The 18805-nt window shown below is 40.1% G+C and overlaps 1 protein-coding gene across 3 annotated transcripts in view; it reads left to right on the top strand.

The window, feature by feature from the left end:
- The first annotated feature begins 14017 nt into the window (after positions 1–14017).
- The window catches only part of PTPRR (protein tyrosine phosphatase receptor type R), a 142341-nt gene continuing 137553 nt past the window's right edge, over positions 14018–18805 (top strand). For all 3 annotated transcript variants that reach the window (XM_032106739.1, XM_032106740.1, XM_032106742.1), the window contains exon 1: positions 14018–14245. In XM_032106739.1, coding sequence (XP_031962630.1) covers positions 14026–14245 — 220 coding nt within the window. In that variant the 5' untranslated portion in view covers positions 14018–14025. The remainder of the gene's footprint in view (positions 14246–18805) is intronic.

Here is an 18805-nt window from a genome sequence, read left to right on the forward strand (position 1 = left end):
AGAGTTTTATGAGTCTCTGGTAAATGCATGCAGGCCTTCAAGATCTCTGAATTTAGCATTTATTTCTCAGCAATGAAGGGTAACCAAGGAGACACACAGTCCTAGACTGAATATATTTAAGTAGCATAGGCTCCCAGACTTGGATAAGAAGAGTAGAGAATTGTTTGCTTGTAGCCTATCAATTAATGCTACTGTGAATATGTGATCTTAGAAACAAGCACCCTGCGGACAAAACCTAGAGGTGGTGGGTGAAGGCACCCATCAATCCAAATTCGACGAGTATCGGTTTATTTAAGGATGGCTGTATTAGCTTCATCCTAAGGAATTTCAATGAAATCTCTGAATTTCTTTGAGAAATTCCACATGACAGGAATTTCAATTCATGTAAGGCTCTTGATGCTACAGGCTAGTTGAAAGGCTTCAATTTCTGTCTTTCTCCTAGTTGCTCCTAGGAAAATAAAGAAGCAATCTCCCACACTACTTGGCACTTTGTAGTGCAAAAGACTGTCCATGAAATTTTCTGATATGGTATCAAGAGTGATATGAAGTTTCTGGATAAAATGAGAGCAGATGACAAGCTGCAGTAAGTAGTAATGACTCCAGAGTTTAGTTGATATACACACTTGGCAGTCACACACATGTTTGAAGTAGCAGGGGTTTGGGATCTCTTTTTTTGGTGGGTTTTTGTTTGTTTGGTTGGTTGGTTGGTTTTGGTTTTGTTTTCTTCCCCTTCTTATTTGTTTGGGATTTTTTTGTTTTTTACTTCAGTCATCTAACAGGGAAACGGTTTGATCTTTTGAAATTAAATTAGACAAGCTGCTAATGAAGACTAATTGCTTTGCATAATTTTAAATATGTAGAGAGTGCTCCCTTGATCTGTGCAAGCTGAACTTGGGTTAGCACTGGGGCTAAAAAAAAAAGATAACTCCAAGCCATTTGTGATCTTCCCAATTTGTAACCACAGTGGGAGCCAAGATGCCCCTGAGAAAGCTGTAGCAACTCAGAAATGCATCACTGCTCTTTTAGTCTGCCCTGTCACATAGCTTAGCTGCGCTTTAATGTTTTGCTCACAAGGGAATGCGAGTGTCCCAGCTACCCCCTCCCACCCTCTCTTCATTGACAGAAACCCTTTCCAGGCAGCACTTGTTATCCCTTTGGAGCCAGGAGCCAAAATCTGCCTCGGAAGCTTTACTCTTCTGGAGGTCAGTGGGATCTCCTGAAATATGGGACAATGACTGCAAGGAGAGGAGTCTGCAAGGCAAGGTTTGGTGGGGCTTTGAGCAACCAAGTCAGGTGCAAAGTGTCCGTGCCCGTGGCAGGGGGGCTGGAACTAGATGATTTTTAAGGCCCCTTTCAACCTGAACCATTCTATGATTCTGTGAGTGAGAGTGGAGATCCCATTGCTTGGCACAGGCTGATCCAGGCATCTCCTTAAGGGAGAGGGTCTCCAGCAGCATGGGCAAACCCAAATCATGGTGACTTGGGTCTTGCCTTCTCTCATTCCGGTGGCATATTACCAGTTTACCCCTTCACTAACACTGTGGTCGAACATCACATGTCTTCAGGGAGCTTATCCAAGACAGAAAACGACTCTGATTTTTTCTACTGGATTGATTTTTTGACAGAGACAATTCACCACCTACCAGACACAAGGGAGAAAGAGCAGGAATGTACAGCTGGAGGTGGAGCTGGGATTTACCACACCACTGATCAGCTTAAAATGCTGTTGAACTGCACTCTTGAGGACGATTCACAGCCTAGTTTCTCCGTATAAAAAATAAAAGAGTCACTAGAGAGCAGTAGGCTCTGCATGAGGCAAGTTGGAGCACCTAAGCTAACTGCTTCAAGTCAGCAGCCTGACCCCCCAAGTTGAAACATGCTGTTATGCAGTAATGATGTTCTGGACACACTTGGGTGACTGGTGGGTTGGGCTCTTTTCTGCAATGTTTATTGATTTAGCAAATGTGAAGAAAGGAGCGCCAAATCTGGCAATTATTAGTGACTCCATGCTGTAGCCTGCTTGCAAACATACAAAGTTCTGAAATATTTTCTAAAGAGCCTAGTTTAATACAGCCTGATTTACCTCAGTTATCCTCTTCACAGATGACTCTCTCTCCAGTAACTCCTCTATCTCTTCTTCCTGCCTGTTTTCTTGCTAGTAGCATAACTTCTAATTTAAAATATATAGATAGAACACAGTCCAGTACGTCTGGGAGCACTCACACCGGCAAATTTTAATCGTGTAACTTTATGTGCTCAGGTAAAGAAAACCATCTTCCTCTAAGCTGCTGATGTACTCACTAGAAAAAGATCAGCTCTTTCCAGAAGCATGTGGATTGTGCTTCCTTTCTGAACCACTGTAGGGGACAGTTACTCTATAGTCATCATATAAGAAGCCTAAGAAAACTAATTTATAATTTAGACATGGGAAATTAAGTGCCCAGAATGAAGTACTTGGAGAAAAGTGTAATCAAAAATATTTTCTTGATCTGCAGAGTGAAAAAATGTTAAGAACACATGCAGCCATGCAGTGTAAAAGGCTGCATTGTTCATTTTGAGATCACTCCATTTCTAAAGTCATATATTATAAAGTATGGTTAGATAAAAGACTGAAAAATGTAAGGATTCCTCTATTGCCAGGAACCAGGACCACTACTCAAATTTAAAATAAGTTGCTCTTGGTTTACGCTGAGATTAGTGAGTGGAAAATCAGACAGTGCAAGTGAAGTAAGGAGTTTGGAGAACCTTTTGCTGAACTATGGAAGTTTTTTAGATGAGCTCAGTTTCTGAAAATATGACTTGCTGCACTTGGTTAAAGGCCCAGTATATTTCAGCCAGAAAAAAGTGCTCACAGGTTTATTTCTGGAGAACAGTGACATCTAGTGAGCATCCTGACTGAAAGTGAGCATTCCCTGGGGTCTTTAAGACTGAGCCTTCTACTTGGACCTAGCTTCTTTTTCTACTATTTGAATTTCACAGTTCCTTGAATCTGTACTGCATGTGCTGCTCATCTCTGGCAAGGTCTAATGAACATAAACGGCAAAGCAGCTGTGAGACAGTATGGTGACGAAGTGGGAATGACTTCGAAGAGGGGACTTAAGCATGACAAGGAATGTGTAGGTATGTGGCCTGGGACAGATTTGTTGTAGCAGAAGAATTACAGCAGTAGCAGAGTTGACTAGGCGACAAGCATCAAGCTGTCAATCAATGGTCAGGAGTTGCATCAGCCAGGAAACCACAAAGTCTAAGTCGTTCATTAGTTCAGCACTTTCCTGGTAGATTTTCTGTTTCTGGACTCCTGGGAAGCTCCCAGAAGAGTTCATGGCTGCCTTCTCATCCTGGAGAACCCAGGGCAAGCAGCCATACCCACTTCCACTTGCAGCCAGATGGACTTCCCCAGATACTAGTCTGAATTCACCCATGAGGTAAAGCCTGCACTCCTATTCTGGGGTTCAGCCCAGGACTGTGATAGTGTGTGGACACATCCATGAAGGAGAAAAGATGTTAGAGCTTTGAAATAGAATGCTTTTGGAACTAAAAAATTCATTCATTTTACATTGCAGCACTATGAATAAGTGGTGAGAGGGATGATACTCCAAGGACCTGTGGACAGAGGAAAGGGAGTCAAAAAGAACTGGAAATGTCCCTATGAAGGAAAAAATCTCAAATATTGCAGTGAGTCACACTGATCTGGGGGTTTACAAATAATTTTGAGGTACACACACACCAAACTGGAAGTTTTCAACACTCCATTAGCATTGACAGAGGGGACCTTTCACCTGTGTGATAAATGACCATTATATCCAATCCTATCTCTCCAGGCTGTAAACATAAATTTTATTATATAAACTACATATATTTTATTAGTATTATGAAAGGTACTGGGTCAGATTCAGCAGTGTTTCTTAAAGCAATCTAAGAGACAGGTTTTCTGTGACTATGCTACTTTTAAAGGGCACAATCCTTTTACATCTAGATTATCATATTCCACTTTCATCTGCCAACATTTGAAGAAACTCAAAAATTATGATAAGGCCTAGACTGGTGGAAAACTAAAGGTAATTAAATCTTTACATTATGTGCTATGTAGTTCCTAAAGCTGGAGGATGAGAAGTTAACTTTACATAAATGCCTTCTTATATGCTACTCGAATGGATGAAATTCCCACCGCAACGTGAATTTTTGATCATTTTCTGTGTCATGGCATTTACAGTGCTGTTTTTTTTCTTTTCTCTCTTTTTTTTTCCCTCACTGCAAATGCTGGAAGTGTGCACACATTTGAGGAAAACTTGTGGAAATATCTCAAATGTCAAGAGTGGAATCTGAAGACTATCCCATTGTGTTATGGCTCTTCTTGTTTTATCTCCGGGAAAAGCATAGTATGTGGATATCTCAAGGAATCTGCCTCGTACTGGACAGGCACCACAGGACTTCTTAGAAGAGTACTGCCAACTGTCATAAACACACTGGCACCAACACAGACACTGTCTCTCAAGTCTTGCCTGATTCCTCTTGGAACAAGAGCTTTTCTGCAGAGATCTGATGAAGAGTTTGCTATAATGAGGGAATGAGCTGTTACACGTCACTGGAAATATGACACAGGAGTCAGACTGTGTGGCAGCCAGGTTATGAGGGCCAGCCATAGTCATGTGATAGTGTTTGGAGGACAAAGGGAACAAAACCGATTTTCCCAGTTACACCACCACAATCTGACAAAGTCACTGCAGAAAGACACTGACCAGGTGTGGAGAAAAATTACCTTACAGTGAAGTCTATGAAAACCTGACTGCTTTAAGAGTAAAGCTTCAGCAGCTAAGAAATGCTATTAACAAGCTTGTGCTTTGCTGTTTCTTTCCCTGCTCCTAGGATGTGTAGCTAAATTTCTCAGAGGCCATATTTTAGATGAAGCAATGGATGGGAAATGTTTAATGTTAATGCTAAATGTTCAAGAGAGGGCTCTTCAACACTAACTGGGAATTCAATGCAGTTTCCGGTCAGATTACAAAGTCAGATAAGAGGTCTGACCTAGGACTACATCCAAAAAAAGACAGAGCTAGAAAAGCGAGACTGCGTTTAGCCATTCTCAGCTGCTTTAAAAGAATGAAAGATTCAGCAGAGACTCTAAACAGTGAGCTATTTGAGTTGGCTGTGTAAATGTAAACATAATGCTTCTAATAAAACCTTTTGTATCAGATTATTTTTCTCTTCAAACTGCATTTTATAAATAACTTGGACTTGTACAGATTCTCAGTAGTCAACAAGTTGAAATAATTTCATGGACCATGTCCTGTTTGACCTGAGCCACTTGGAGCATTACAAGTCATTTTTGCTGTCAGGGTACCAGCTGCTGAAGGATGAATGATGCATTTTGCGTGTGACTTAGCAGATATTTTCTGATAAAAAAGTGTAGGAAAAAATACCAATATTGGTTCAACTATGGTTATTAGACAAATAGTAATGTTAAATCCTTCCGACCCTGACAGAGTCTTCTCAAATTGAAAAGTTACCTGTGATTATGCCAGTGCTGATTGGAGAACATAAAAATATGTATTTATGGGTTAAATTTTGGAAGAACTACTTTCCACTAGGAAATATTCTGGATAAGTAAACAAATTCCTCATCCTTTGTTAATTAGGGATCTGTTTCAGGGGTTAAAAAAAAATCCATTATCTGTAAACTGGTAAACATATTTTTTGAAGAATTGAGACAAAAATTTACCATTCTTCAATTTTTAGCACTATTTCCTTTTATGCTGCCAGGTGGAAAGTGAATAAAAACCTTTGCGCTTTGTAGGAATCTAATTATATTTTGAAATTTGTTTACTTATTAATAAAATGTAAAAGCAAGTGTAAGTAAAAAAACAACTGAGGAAGAGTTAGATCACCATTGAATGGCACTAGAAAGAGCAAGGCCTGTCTTAGAAGGCTGAAAGAACTTTATTTTCAAGAAAATAAACCTTATGACAGAGTTGAGTATCAGAAAGTTTCTATGCTTTAAAACAGACAAACTAAAAGATTATTCTCTTCAGAAACAAAAGAAAGAGTCATGATGTATTACTAGCACATGACAAGAGTGTATTAGTGGTAGATGAGGATAATCAGCCTGTAGGCTGATTCTGACCTGATGTGCTTCTTTTTTGAAGTTATAAAAAAAATGAGATTGTATAACAAGTAGCCAAAGACAGCATTTGTTCCCATTCTCAAGCTTACAATGATCTTCATGGTGTGCCTGTTGGCTTATATAAATTAGGAAATAGAGAGAAATGAAAATGAATGGTGAAGCAAAAATGTTGCAAATAAACCACTTGGGAACACCAATTTTCTTTTCATGAATATTTCTGTAATATTATGACATTGTCATTGATGGGCATTGTCCCATGAAAGACAAAAATTTGCCAGAAAATTCGATTGATAACATAGAATGGTTTGGGTTGGAAGTGATTGTAAAGATCAGCTCATTGCAACCCTGCTGCCATGGGCAGGGACACCTTGCACTAGACCAGGTTTCTCAGAGTCTCATCCAAACTGGCCTAGAACACCTCCAGGAATGGGGCTGCCACAATTTCTCTGGGCAATCTGTTCCAGTGCCTCACTATGCAGACAGCAAACAATTCCTTCATAATATCTAACCTAAACCTATTTTCTTTTAGTATGAAGCCTTTCCCCTTTGTCCTATCCCTGCCTGCCCTAGTAAAAAGTCCCTCTCCATCTCTCTTGTAGCCCCTGTTAGATACTAAAAGGCTGCTCTAAAGTCTCCCTGGACCCTTCTCTTGAGGCTGAACAGCCTCAGGTCTCTCAGCCTGTCCCCACAGAAGAGGTGCTCCAACCCCGTGATCATCTTTATAGCCCTTCTATCCATTGATAATCTATAACCCTATAGGTTTGGTTGTCTGTGATACATTATACAGGTCTGATCAATCCTTAGCTGGAATTGTTGATCCACCTATAAGCTATCTGTGTTACTTAGGTTAAGGAAAGACTTGTTCCTACTTGGAAGAAGTAGATATTCTCCATATGGTTAGACCACACAGAGTGACACAGAAAAGTCTTTGTTAAAGCCTTTCCACAAAATGATAAATAAAAATAATTAAAATGAAATAGCCATTCCTTTTGTTTGTACTCTGTTTTTGTCTTTTCCTCTTTTTATCAATTAAAAAGCCATGATTAATAAGCACAATTCTTTTCCTTGCCTTTAATCATTGTGTCCCCTAGGTGTTGGTGAGGGCGCCCATGTGACTGGAAGAGTAGGACTGGAGTCCCTGAAGTAGCATTAAGAGAAACAATTACTGAATGTTGGCCTCTCATTTTTATTTTTCCAGATTATAAATTGCAGAGGGGAGTTTTGTTTATTTGTTTGAATAAAATTACTTGCTGATCAGTAAATTGGAACATGTTTTTCTCAACCCACAAAGTATTTGGCATTCTTTTCCAAACTAGAATGTTTACTGTCCACAGACCCTCATTCTTCTATTGCCATCTCCTTTTGTTTCCCTGGCCACTTTTTGTCTAGCCTCGTGTTTTCCCCCACTGACTGCTGTACTTCAGTTTATCCTTCTGCAATCAGACTGAATCAGAGTATTAATGCCTGTGCTGTTTCATGTTACTAATATTTACTTTTAAGCTTCCCTTTTAAACAGGAATAGGTAGAAGAAGTTCCCTATATTCCATCCTCACACATTATGACTGCCTGCTGCTAAGAATAGAAGTTACAAGAAAGCCCTCCTACCTTCGCGATAAATCATATACTTGATCTGATGCAATCCCACGAGCATTCCAGCCAGCAACTAGAACAATAGTCAGGGCAGATGACATTTTGAGGGAATTTTGCTTCCAACTCAAAACAAACAGCAGTCACTGCCTCCAGAAGCCCTCAAGTACACACAGCTGAAATTTTAGTTCTTACAACTTTGTCAAATTTGGAACAACATTTTACAGTAACAACGATACATGCTGACATCAGAATGGTTCTTACATTCCATCAGAAATTTGGATATATTAGAGATAGTATCATTTCAAAGGGTACCACCTGGCATTACTAGGTAGAGTCAAGTTTGTTGCAATAAAATTAGGCAAACTCTTTAAAAGAAACATGGAAAATTTACTATAAAATTTTAAAAAATTATAGGCCTTAGGAGAAGCCAGAGAAGAAAAGCCCTCTCAAGTGGAGGATGACAGGAAATCTTAGAGACTTAGAAATTGCAGATGTTCTGAAATTTTTGTGCTCTCTTACCTAAAGAAGAAATTATGTTTTATTTCTGAATCATAACACTTTCAACAAAACTATGTGTACCTGGGTATCCAGGCTTGCTAGGAAATTGTCATACAGTCCTCATAATTCATAAAAATACTTCCAAACCTGTAGACGGAAACTTGAATAATGTTTTGCTATAATTTTTTTTTTTTAATATGCATGCTAGATTTTTATCTCTTTGATGATTCCTTTATTATTCTCTTTAAAAGTACATTTAACCATAACATTATTTAAACATTATATTATACATATTTTATATGTATTATTGAAGTGAGATATTAATTTGTTACAGGCTGCTGCCTTCTGGTTTATACTTATAAAAAAAGCAAGCAAAGAAAACCAAACAAACCCACCCCAACCCCCAAACCAACAAACCACCACCCAAGAAACAGTATTTTAAATAAGAAAATATTTGACTTCATGAAATATTTAGAAGTATGCTGCAAGTTCATAAACCCATACTGTTCAGTTTATACCAATTCACTGATGTGAGACTGGTCTTTCTTCCAGAATCATATTAAGCAACATAGCTAGCATCTTCCTGATATTATTCATTTCCCCATCTTCTGTCCCAGAGAGAAATTGTTTGAAAGAGATTTTAGAACAAATATTATGTGCATTATTCTGTGGGCTTATCCTGGGTAAGGGAAGGTTGAAGAAATATGCCTGAGACTTGGAATGAAAATAAATTAGCTTTTGCCATGGCATTTAATCCCTGTGGAATTTCAATCCATGATTTTGACTGGCCACTGAAAAAGACCATTTTTAGGGCACCCATGAACTTCAGGGGGTTGTCTATGTGTAACTGCGTGAGTAAGGTGAAGAGCCGATACTTTAAAACAACTATCAATCTTTAAACAAAATACCTAGAGAGAGATAGACTTTATCCAGAGATTTAATCAGGCCCAACCTAAGATGTCCTGGGGTTATCATGTACCTTCTCCCTTAGCAAAGGCATGTATAACTTCACTGGACATGAAGAGATAACAGAATCCTACCAATTATCTAAACTTTCCAGCTAGAGCAATTATGTTGATCTTTACAATTACGGTGTGTCGTGTGCCTAATAAAAAATTAAACAAATGATACCCTAAAGAAAAATAACGAAAAAATTCTTCTACCCACTGAATCTCTGAACAGTGTTAGGCTGAATATTAATTATACAGGATGTTTACTTGTTATTTGCCGAGGACAACTGTTATGACTCCTATCCATTAATGTTCCGTGAATGTCAGTTAGACACTGACAGATGACAGTCTCCTGTTCATGTCCTTGTCATCCAGTTGAAGGTGCTGCAGTTTCTGATGCACTGAAACCTCTTCTCCTGCTGCAAATATATTCTAAAACCATTGCTTAAAAAGCCAATGGGCAACCAAATCAGGTAAATAAAAAAATCAGTAAAAACTTTTTGATTTAAGTGAATGTTAAATCAGTCTGAGAGAAATGACTAGCAGTTTGGTCTTGAGCTAGGAGAAGAAAGACAGCTTTGCACAAAATTGCATATTCAGTTAATAAGATTTTGACTGATTTTTCTTTTATTTCCTATTTCAAGGAATGCTACTCTTCTTGAAATACATCAAAGCAAACCATTTGAAAGTAATATTGCAAATAGTCAAATGTCCAGATTCCCTCATCTTATCTGAACCTGACTTTAACCTAAAACTGACATCTATGGGTTAGATCAGAGTTGCCCAAGGTTTGATTCACTTATCTTTACACAAACGTAGTTACCTCTGTGTTGAGAAGTTTAAATTTAGCACATAAATAGTACTGAGCAATTTACTTTAGTTACTGCGTCATTCAGAGATGTACTATGTAGTTATTAGTAACCAAGGGTAACTTACCTTCCATATTTAAATGCATATTAGTGTACACATAGGCATATTTGCAGGTATTTTACCAGTATTTCATGAGAAAGGCATATCATATCAAACTACTTTGACATAAAATAACTGACTATACAAATAAGTATATTTCAAGACAGCTATTCCTAGCCTTGACTAAAGGTCTTTTAAGGATAATCTGAAACTTCTTCTTATGTCTTTTTCTGGGTGTGTTGTAGTTTGAAGCACCTGACTTTATAAATCTTGATGGCCCTTGTAGAATATTGGAGGATGATAACTCTACTACCCTATGGTATGAATAGCAGAAAAGAGAGAAGAATTTGAAATCTGAGGAAATGATGAAATGGTACCTGGCCTGTATGAAATAAGAACTGCCACTTGCTGTTCCACATACTTGCTTTGAATGGACCTGGACAGACAGCCATGGCTAAATCCATTTGCAAGTGTTCATGTATTGGTAGGTTACTCAGTACTGGTTAGGACTACACCAGCCCCTTACAGGTCTCATTTAGTACTTAGCTGCTCAGGCTGCCGATTAACAGTTACCTGCCTTGTGTCTTTAACAAGCAGCTTTTGGTCAGGTGCACCTGAATCCATTTGATTCTTTCCCAACAGCCCCATCAAACAGGAGTGAATTGTTTCCATTTGAGCTATAGACAACATCTTTGTTAAATTAAAAAAAAAAGTTATATTAAAGTTATAATGTGGTCTTGCAAAATTCTGAATAATGATCTTGAAGTTTCAGATCTACACACATAGTCACAAATTAGTAGCTCAGAGACTAAAATATCCTTGCATCCTCTCTCTTCCCTCCCCCCCCCTCCCCCCCCACCTTGCAATCAAAGTTTTTGTACTCTCAGCTCAGTCAGTGTCAGTTTTTCATGTCTATATTAGAGATTAAGCCAAAAATACACTGGAGGGTCTCAAACCACTTTAGAAGGCTGTAATCTGATATTGACAAAACTCATTGGGGAATATGACAGATTTGCATCGGTGCAATTATGACTTTGCCCACTGGCAATCTCCCAGGACACATGCTATTCCCTGACACATTTCCAGTTACCTTTCTGCACTGTGTGAAAAGAAGCCCTCTTCCCCTACTGGCAACATCATTTACTGTGGGACATAATTGTACATGCCATGAGCTTTCCTCTGCTGAGATTACTGTATATTCACACATGCACTTACCAAAAAGTAGTTATTTTTCTGATTTGCATTTATGTCTCTAAAGAATCCTTTGATCTACACACATAACCTCCTCTCACCCCTCCTCTTCCCCCTCCAACCTGTTCTCATTTATTAAAAAACACTGCTTCAGTTTTTTTGCTGAAGCTTGTCAAGGGGCAAGAGATATGAGGATCCTTATTACTCATGTCAGAAAAAGGTGTGATTCTCTCTCCTTCAGATATATTCCCTGCTTGATAATCTATGTATTGCTGCTTCTTAAACTAAAGAGAGGTTTTGAATTTTGCTTTCACTATTTTAGCTTCCTCTTAAAGCAATTTGTCAATGAAAGTCTAGTGAAAAATTATTTCCAGACAAGGAAGATGATCTAGTCAATGTGGTAGGAGGAAAACAGCAAGAACTCTAACACTTAGACCAGTCTCTTTTAATTGTAACCAACATCAAGTGTGACTTCTCAGCAGCACATTCAATATGTCATATCAGAAGAGATGAAGGTACTATGGAAAAAATATTGGAAAGAATTAGCAATATCCCACACAATTTACCTCACTTAGAATTATTGGTAATATTCGGCATTCAGCTGAACACTTAATACACTCTCCTGAACTAAGTCACACACTAATGATCTCCACTCTGTTAATATAGTGTTTTCGTGTGGAAATAAAATAAATTAAAAAATTAGTGAAGCTAGAGAATTCAAACTGATGCAATATGTTTTAGCTTATTTTCCATATAACAACTTCCCACTCCACAGTAATGCTTGCACTTTGCATTGACAAGTCTGTCTTTTAAAAAGGATGCATTGATAAAAAATTCAGCAAATTATTTAGTCTAGTCTTAGCTTCCCATTGAATTCAGCTTATACATGAGTTGGAAGCTTAAATGTTTTCTTGGATGTGAGCTCAAAACAGTATCTCAAGACATTTCCCCAGTGGAAAATAATTTCCTTAACAGGGTAGTGGTGAGTCATCTGGTTTTTGTGCCTTAGGGCTCTTCAAGGGAGGTGAGTAGATACTGCTACAGTATTCAATCATATGAAACCACAGCTGCCTCATCTGTAACCACATGGGGACAAATCAATACCATTAGCTTCAGTGAAGTTATCCTGTTGACATATTCGACCCTAAATCCTTACCTAGAACACACAAGGGTGAGGACTTGTGGACAAAAAATTACAAAACATCAGAGAACTGAAAGTAAATTTTTCTTTAACCTCTCCCTAGGAATTCGCTAAATTGTAATTGGTATTGTACAACTCACTGAGGGAAGTAAATATAGCCCTCTACTTGTTTTTGCTATATGTGTACCTCTGAGGCCTGGGCATGTAGGAACTGAAGTTGTAGGGACATGAGTGGGGTGCACCATACAGATAAGACTTCTTTCTTTCATACCTTTCAGCTTTCACTTCTACTAGTCAGGACTAATAGGATAAAACTGGAACAGGATGTGCTGTAATTCGTATATAACCACAGCAAATTATCATCACAGTAGAGGAAGCAGCAGAAATCTTGTGGCTTAGCAGGGCATCTGAGGCACAATACTTACAAAAGATATTACTGAAATAACAGGGCTAAAATACCACTCCTTGTTCAAAAATCCCCTTGATCATATTAATTCCCTGTTTCCGGCAGAGCTCAAGACTGAGTGCTGTCTTCCAACCCAAGCCTTTTTTCACTTATATTGCTGTCAAGCGAACGACCTGACTGCCTCTACGTGTGTGAACAGCCGTGTGGGGGCTGGCGAAGGAAGCTCGTTTGCATATGTACAGTCACACATGCAGTTGCATCTAGGTATCAGGGCCTGTGCAGTCCTTCCCATCCCTGTATGAAGAAAAATTCCGCACAAAGACTCATTTAAAGCCAGTTAGAAGCAAGCAAGCTCTGTTGATCTCCTTTGCTATTTTTTACTTAGGGCACATCACTTCAGCTGCAGACCTGACCATGCACGTACACTGCTTGCAATATCCAGCAATAGGCTCCTGTAGATGGATCACTCGCTGGGTGACACATCTGCCACTGGCTCTCTTGATTACTCTCCAGCAAATCTTTTGATCAAACTGAACTTTTAGAAAATTACCTTGTTATAGGGCTGCTTCATGTTTGGCCTCTTTGCATTGGTCTCTTGATACCAAAGTAATCAAATTCACGAAGAGTCTCCTGAGTAGGTGTTGCATCAGCCTGGTCTGAACCACTGCGTGCGGTTCAGTGGTTATTTCTTTATTTCTATATCAGCCGTGATTTTCATCATGCAGTTTTTGCAAACTGCTTATTTTACAGCACGTACTTCACAACACACTGAAGAGGATTGCCTGAACCTCAAGCATAAACCCACACATCGTCTAAGTCCTCCCAGACCTGTCCAAACTCCTGAGATCGCTTCATCGGCGCTGCAAGATAGGGGAGATGCAATCTCCACCGCCCCGCTGCAGCAGGAACCCCGACTGCTGCTTCAGCTGGGAGCTGAGAAGGAAATCACCCCCCACCACCCATTCTCGCCTCCTCCCCGAACATGCCGCTGGAACCGGAGATCTCTCTTTTTGCCTCCCCTATTGCGGCTTGCGGCTCCCCGCGGCTCTTGCACGACCCCCTCTCCCGATGTCAGACGCCGCCCCATCCCGCCCCATCCCGCCGCCCGAGCTCGTCCCTCGCCTCACCCCGCGCCAGGAGGGGAGGCAGGTGAGGGCGGCTGCCCGCCCGCGCGCCCGCGCACCCGCGCGGCGTTGCGCATGCGCAGCGCGCTCCCAGGCATGTTCACTGCCGGGGGCGGGGGGAGCGGGACGCGGTGTTGCGGCGCTGCCTGGCTGCCCTCGGCTCCCCTCGGCTCCCCTCGGCTGCCCTCGGCTGCCCTCGGCTCCCCGCGGCTCCTCGCGGCTCCCCGCGCCCGGCTGCCCTCGGCTCGCACCATGCGGTGGCGGGCGGCCGCCTGCCTCCGGGCGCTCTGCCTCCTGCTCCACCTCCGCGCCGCAGGTGAGCGGGGGCGGCCGCAGCCGGACGGTGGGGCGGGCGGGACGACGGTGGGGACCCGCTTGCGCCCGGAGGCGCACCTGTTGTGGCGTGAGGCGGGAGGCAGCGGCTGCCCGGGTCCGGCGGCGGCTGCCCGGGTCCGGACCCCGCCAGCCCCGGAGGCGGCGGGAGCGCCCGTCAGCACCGCGGACAGCGGCGGCCCCGGGCGGGCGAGCCCCGCGCTGCGCGCACCGCGGAGCGGCCGCGCTTCGGTCCCGGTTCGTGAGGACCTGGCTGGAGGCGACGACGGCGAGGGAAAATCGGGACTCTCTATGTTCCTCCTTGTTATTTTATTTATTTATTTGTTTTTAAATACTGGTGGGGAGGAGTCGCTACTTATATGTGCTCGTGACAGCAGTGTTTTTAGGAAGGGAAATTTCAGCTGCGACAGCAGCAGGCATTTCGGCTGTTAGCGGTGCTAATAAATCCTCTCTCTGCTTTGCTGGCAAAACGTGCGCCTCATTCAGAAATGCAGTGAGCGATGAGCGCCCTAGTACGTACATGAAGTTCCACTGCCAGTTTCATTCCAGTAGTCAGAGCTTATATTTCTGGCATAAATCTCAGGCTTCCTTTAAGCCATGAAAAACTGCTCATCGTTCAGAGCCTCCGTTTATCTTGTGCAAACTTCAGCATATATAATCTTAGGAAGGAAATAAAATCTGGGGTAACTCTATATTTGAATTAAGTTCTCAATTAGTAAAGTTGTAGAGTTTCTTTGTTTTGTCATTTATGACAAGCTTAGCCACTTCAAGTAGTAAATGGCTTGTAAATTCCATGAAGTTTAATTAGGAACAACAATTAAGTGCACAGGTACGGATTCTTTTGGTCCTGGGAATGTTGTTTTTAGGAGAGAATTTTCAAATGGAACGAACTTGCATTGTCATATTGCAGAACAGATAAAAGTAACAATTGAACTTCATGTCTTTTCATACAGAAGAACTGTATGAACATCCCAAATAAGATCTATTATGAAAATAATTGCTTCCTTGCTTATTTTATTTTATTTTTTTAACAGTTGTCAGGAGAAATAACTTTGTCTCAGTTATTGGTATTTTATTGCACTGTAATATTAGGCTACACTTCATAAAATTTATGGGGCCCCTTTTCTGTAAATCTATAGTTAGGATGCTCATGCTGTTATGCCTTATATTCATATGTGCAAGAGATTATCGACTGAAAGATAGGGAGCATTTCGTGATCTGTTTTAATAAAAGCCTTAAGCTGCTTTTAAATTTTTCTTTTACAACATGTATTAAATTGACCATCTGTACAAAATTAGAGTACAGCCTCTATTTGACATAACATGCCTTCTAATCTCAGTATATCCTCTATTAACAGTGGAATTTGCATTAGTTTTGTTGTGCTTCATTTTTTCTATCCTGCTAATGGAAACTGGGTACATATTCTGCCAGTAAGCTGTTCACTTTCCTTACTAAGTTCTACTTGTTTTTTTAAGTTACCAGGAATGCTTGCAAAGAGATCTTGGTCTTCATTATGCAAATGTTTCTAATTGTAAGAAAAAGAGAGGAAAATAGATGTTTATATGGTGCTACTTTGTTGCCTGAGTAATCCTGGAAAATAATTATTTCAGAGAAGACAAGGGGGAGGATGTACAGGAGCTGAATTCAACCTTTCCATGGTTGGGCACGGCTCCCACTGAGCACAAGAGCTGTGCTTTCTCCAGGTCAAGGCTGCATACAACTTGCTCTTGTCGGGAAGTCATTGAAGATGTCACAACAATGAAATAACAAAGGAAGCTTAACATGCTAAGATTTCTCTGTTTCATCTGATGCAAGTAGAAAATTTGGTCTTACACAGGCTACCACTATGGACATCTTTTATGTATAGCCTGGACTTTTAATTATTGACAGTGATTTTGAAGCTTTGGTTCATGAGAAATCACAAAATGCATTCTACTTGCTATGTCGCAAATTATATCCCAAATGTCAATTTTTGTGTAATGTATTGGAAATTGCTTGGCCTTTTGTTCTGAGGCTGAATTTCTATGAGACATGTTTCTAGAGAATGCTGAAGACATTGTCAGTAGATATTAAGGAAATCTCCCTTGATATCAGTTGGTGGTAGTAGATTTTAGAGAAAACATAAGTCTACATTTACTTCAGCTAATGCTACAGCAAAAAGAGTTAATGTTTTTAAGTAGTGCTCTGTAGTAGAAAGGTAATACATGTCATATAACAAATCTGGTTTCCTATGGAACTACAATTCTACTACAGTTGTAGTAAAATTTTCTACAAAAATAGGAAATGTTCTTGTCAAAAATGTGATCAGAGACTTTCATGTGCTCAATAAGGTACCATTTTACTGAGTTGACTTAGATACTGATTCCAATATAGCATGACAGTCATGTCATCAGGAAATTAAATATGATTGTGCTGTTAGTATATGCATATATCGCTGCCTAAAATAAGACACTTGTGCGTGCATCTCTGAAAACAGAATTAGGCCCTTCTGCTGAGTACGGCAGGTGAAGTAATCAACCTATATGGAGCTTGCTGTTGCAGGAAGACCTAAATTTGTAGCAAGTGATTACAGGTCAGCATGAACCTTCAACTTACATTATGCATTGCATGAGAGAGTGCATGACGGCGTAGGTTATACTCTCTTTTGGTATGTATGATCTAATACACATGTTCTTGCAATAAAACCCTAGTGTCTCCCAAGGTGACTGGGAAGCATTGTCTCCTTGTAAAAGAATGGCGGGTGGTAGGAAAACCACAAAATGATGCATTAGACTAACTTGTAAACGAGACCCATTTGAGTTATGTACATTACTCTATTAATTACATCTTTCACCTCATTTTCTTTTCAAGCAAATTTTGTTAATAAAATTAAAATATATGATGAATTAAATATCCAGTTACTGGACATTTGTGGGGGGAAAAAGTAAATCTGTGATTCTGTGAAATAGTCTAGGAAAACCGACTAGACTAGAAGAAACTTATTCAGCTAACAATTACTGTATCAACTCATCACCTGCCTTGCATTAAAAAACTCTCTTTAAGAAAGCATTTTTGCAGAATTTGCTTTTAGGATAAAGAAATCCCAGTCCTGCAAAAGCAAAAAGTTAACAACTGATTATTTAGTCAGGTCATCTAAGTCATGGTTTCTTGAGAAAGGCCTTACACTATCTTGCTAAGAGCTTCTATTACCTCATTTTATTATTCTCTTCATCAGTGAAGAGTTGCATTGCTAACCTTAAGTCAATATGAACCAATACTTTCCCGCTAGCCTTTTCAGAGAGGAGGTGTGTAGATTCTTGTCTCAACATCTTGATGGATGAATTTTTCTAGGCCCTCAGAGGAATCACATAAGATTCAGAGTAGGAAATAGTGGGATTTTATCTTTTTTGGGCAATGCTGTAGTAACAGGAGGATTGCTTATATCAAAACTGAAGTTTCTTTGACCACAAACTAACACTCCTTTGGGTAGGATTCGCTAGGTAGAAATGTGTGTTACAAATATGCTAGACTGGTTCTCACACAGCCCACAGGGCGCCCTTACTAAATTCTGCTGAGTTCAGCTTTCCTGGTCAAATATGCACTGTGTGATATTCTCATGGTTGGAAATTAATCGAGTGCACTACAGTTTCTACTTAGATGTTGGGCAGGCCTATTTTCTGTAAAATGCACAAGCTCTGTCACAGAAGTAAGATAATCTGGAGACTGTACTTTTAGGGTTGAGGTAAGATCTGCACAAAATGCATTTGCCATCAGATCCATTTCAGTAACCTCATACTAATGAGTGAATAATTCTAGGTTCTAAATACATTTAGAGTGAAAGTGAAGGAGCTATTGATTTAAAAAAATGAATAAGGATTCTGCTTCATTACACTAACATAATCTAAATGAAGCTGGTTCTTATAATTGCCTTATTTAAAAACACATTGCTGGCCATGAGTGGGTGTTTTTACTAGAAGAGACTTTTCTGCCTTTTATTAGTAGGACTCATGGATAATCAGAGGGTAGTCATCTATCTCTTCAAAGGTTCTGTTGGGGAAAAAGTAGTTTTATAATTCAGTATCTGACTTCATATTTTTGAGGAAATATTTATTTGGAAAAGAGACTCAACCATATTTTTACATGTGGAAATTCTTGCTATTCATATTTTTAAAAGACATCATCTTCCACGAGAGATTTATGTTTAGTACATCCATTAGAAATTGGAGCTTTGTGGTCTTGGAATCTCTGACTAATTCCATTTGTTGTATTATAAAGAAGATTGAAACATCTTGGACAGCAAAGGCTGGTTCCAGCTTCTCTGGAGAGCGAAGTAGGAGAGTTGCTGAAAGTCCATGAATTGGCCTCTTGGGGGACTGTGTCTCTCTCGAAGGAGGCTAATGACATAACTGTGTGGCTCTGTTTGGTGGTGGCCCCCCCTCCACAGGGGTTTTACAAGGCTTGCTGTGGGGAATTAGATGGAAGGGTAAGACTCTTACTCCATAAGGCACAGTCATTGTCCTGTAGGATTTTCAGCATGGCTTTGGAATAGATACTTGCAGAAGTT

The sequence above is a fragment of the Corvus moneduloides genome, chromosome 4 (assembly GCF_009650955.1).
Source record: "Corvus moneduloides isolate bCorMon1 chromosome 4, bCorMon1.pri, whole genome shotgun sequence".
NCBI lineage: Eukaryota > Metazoa > Chordata > Aves > Passeriformes > Corvidae > Corvus > Corvus moneduloides.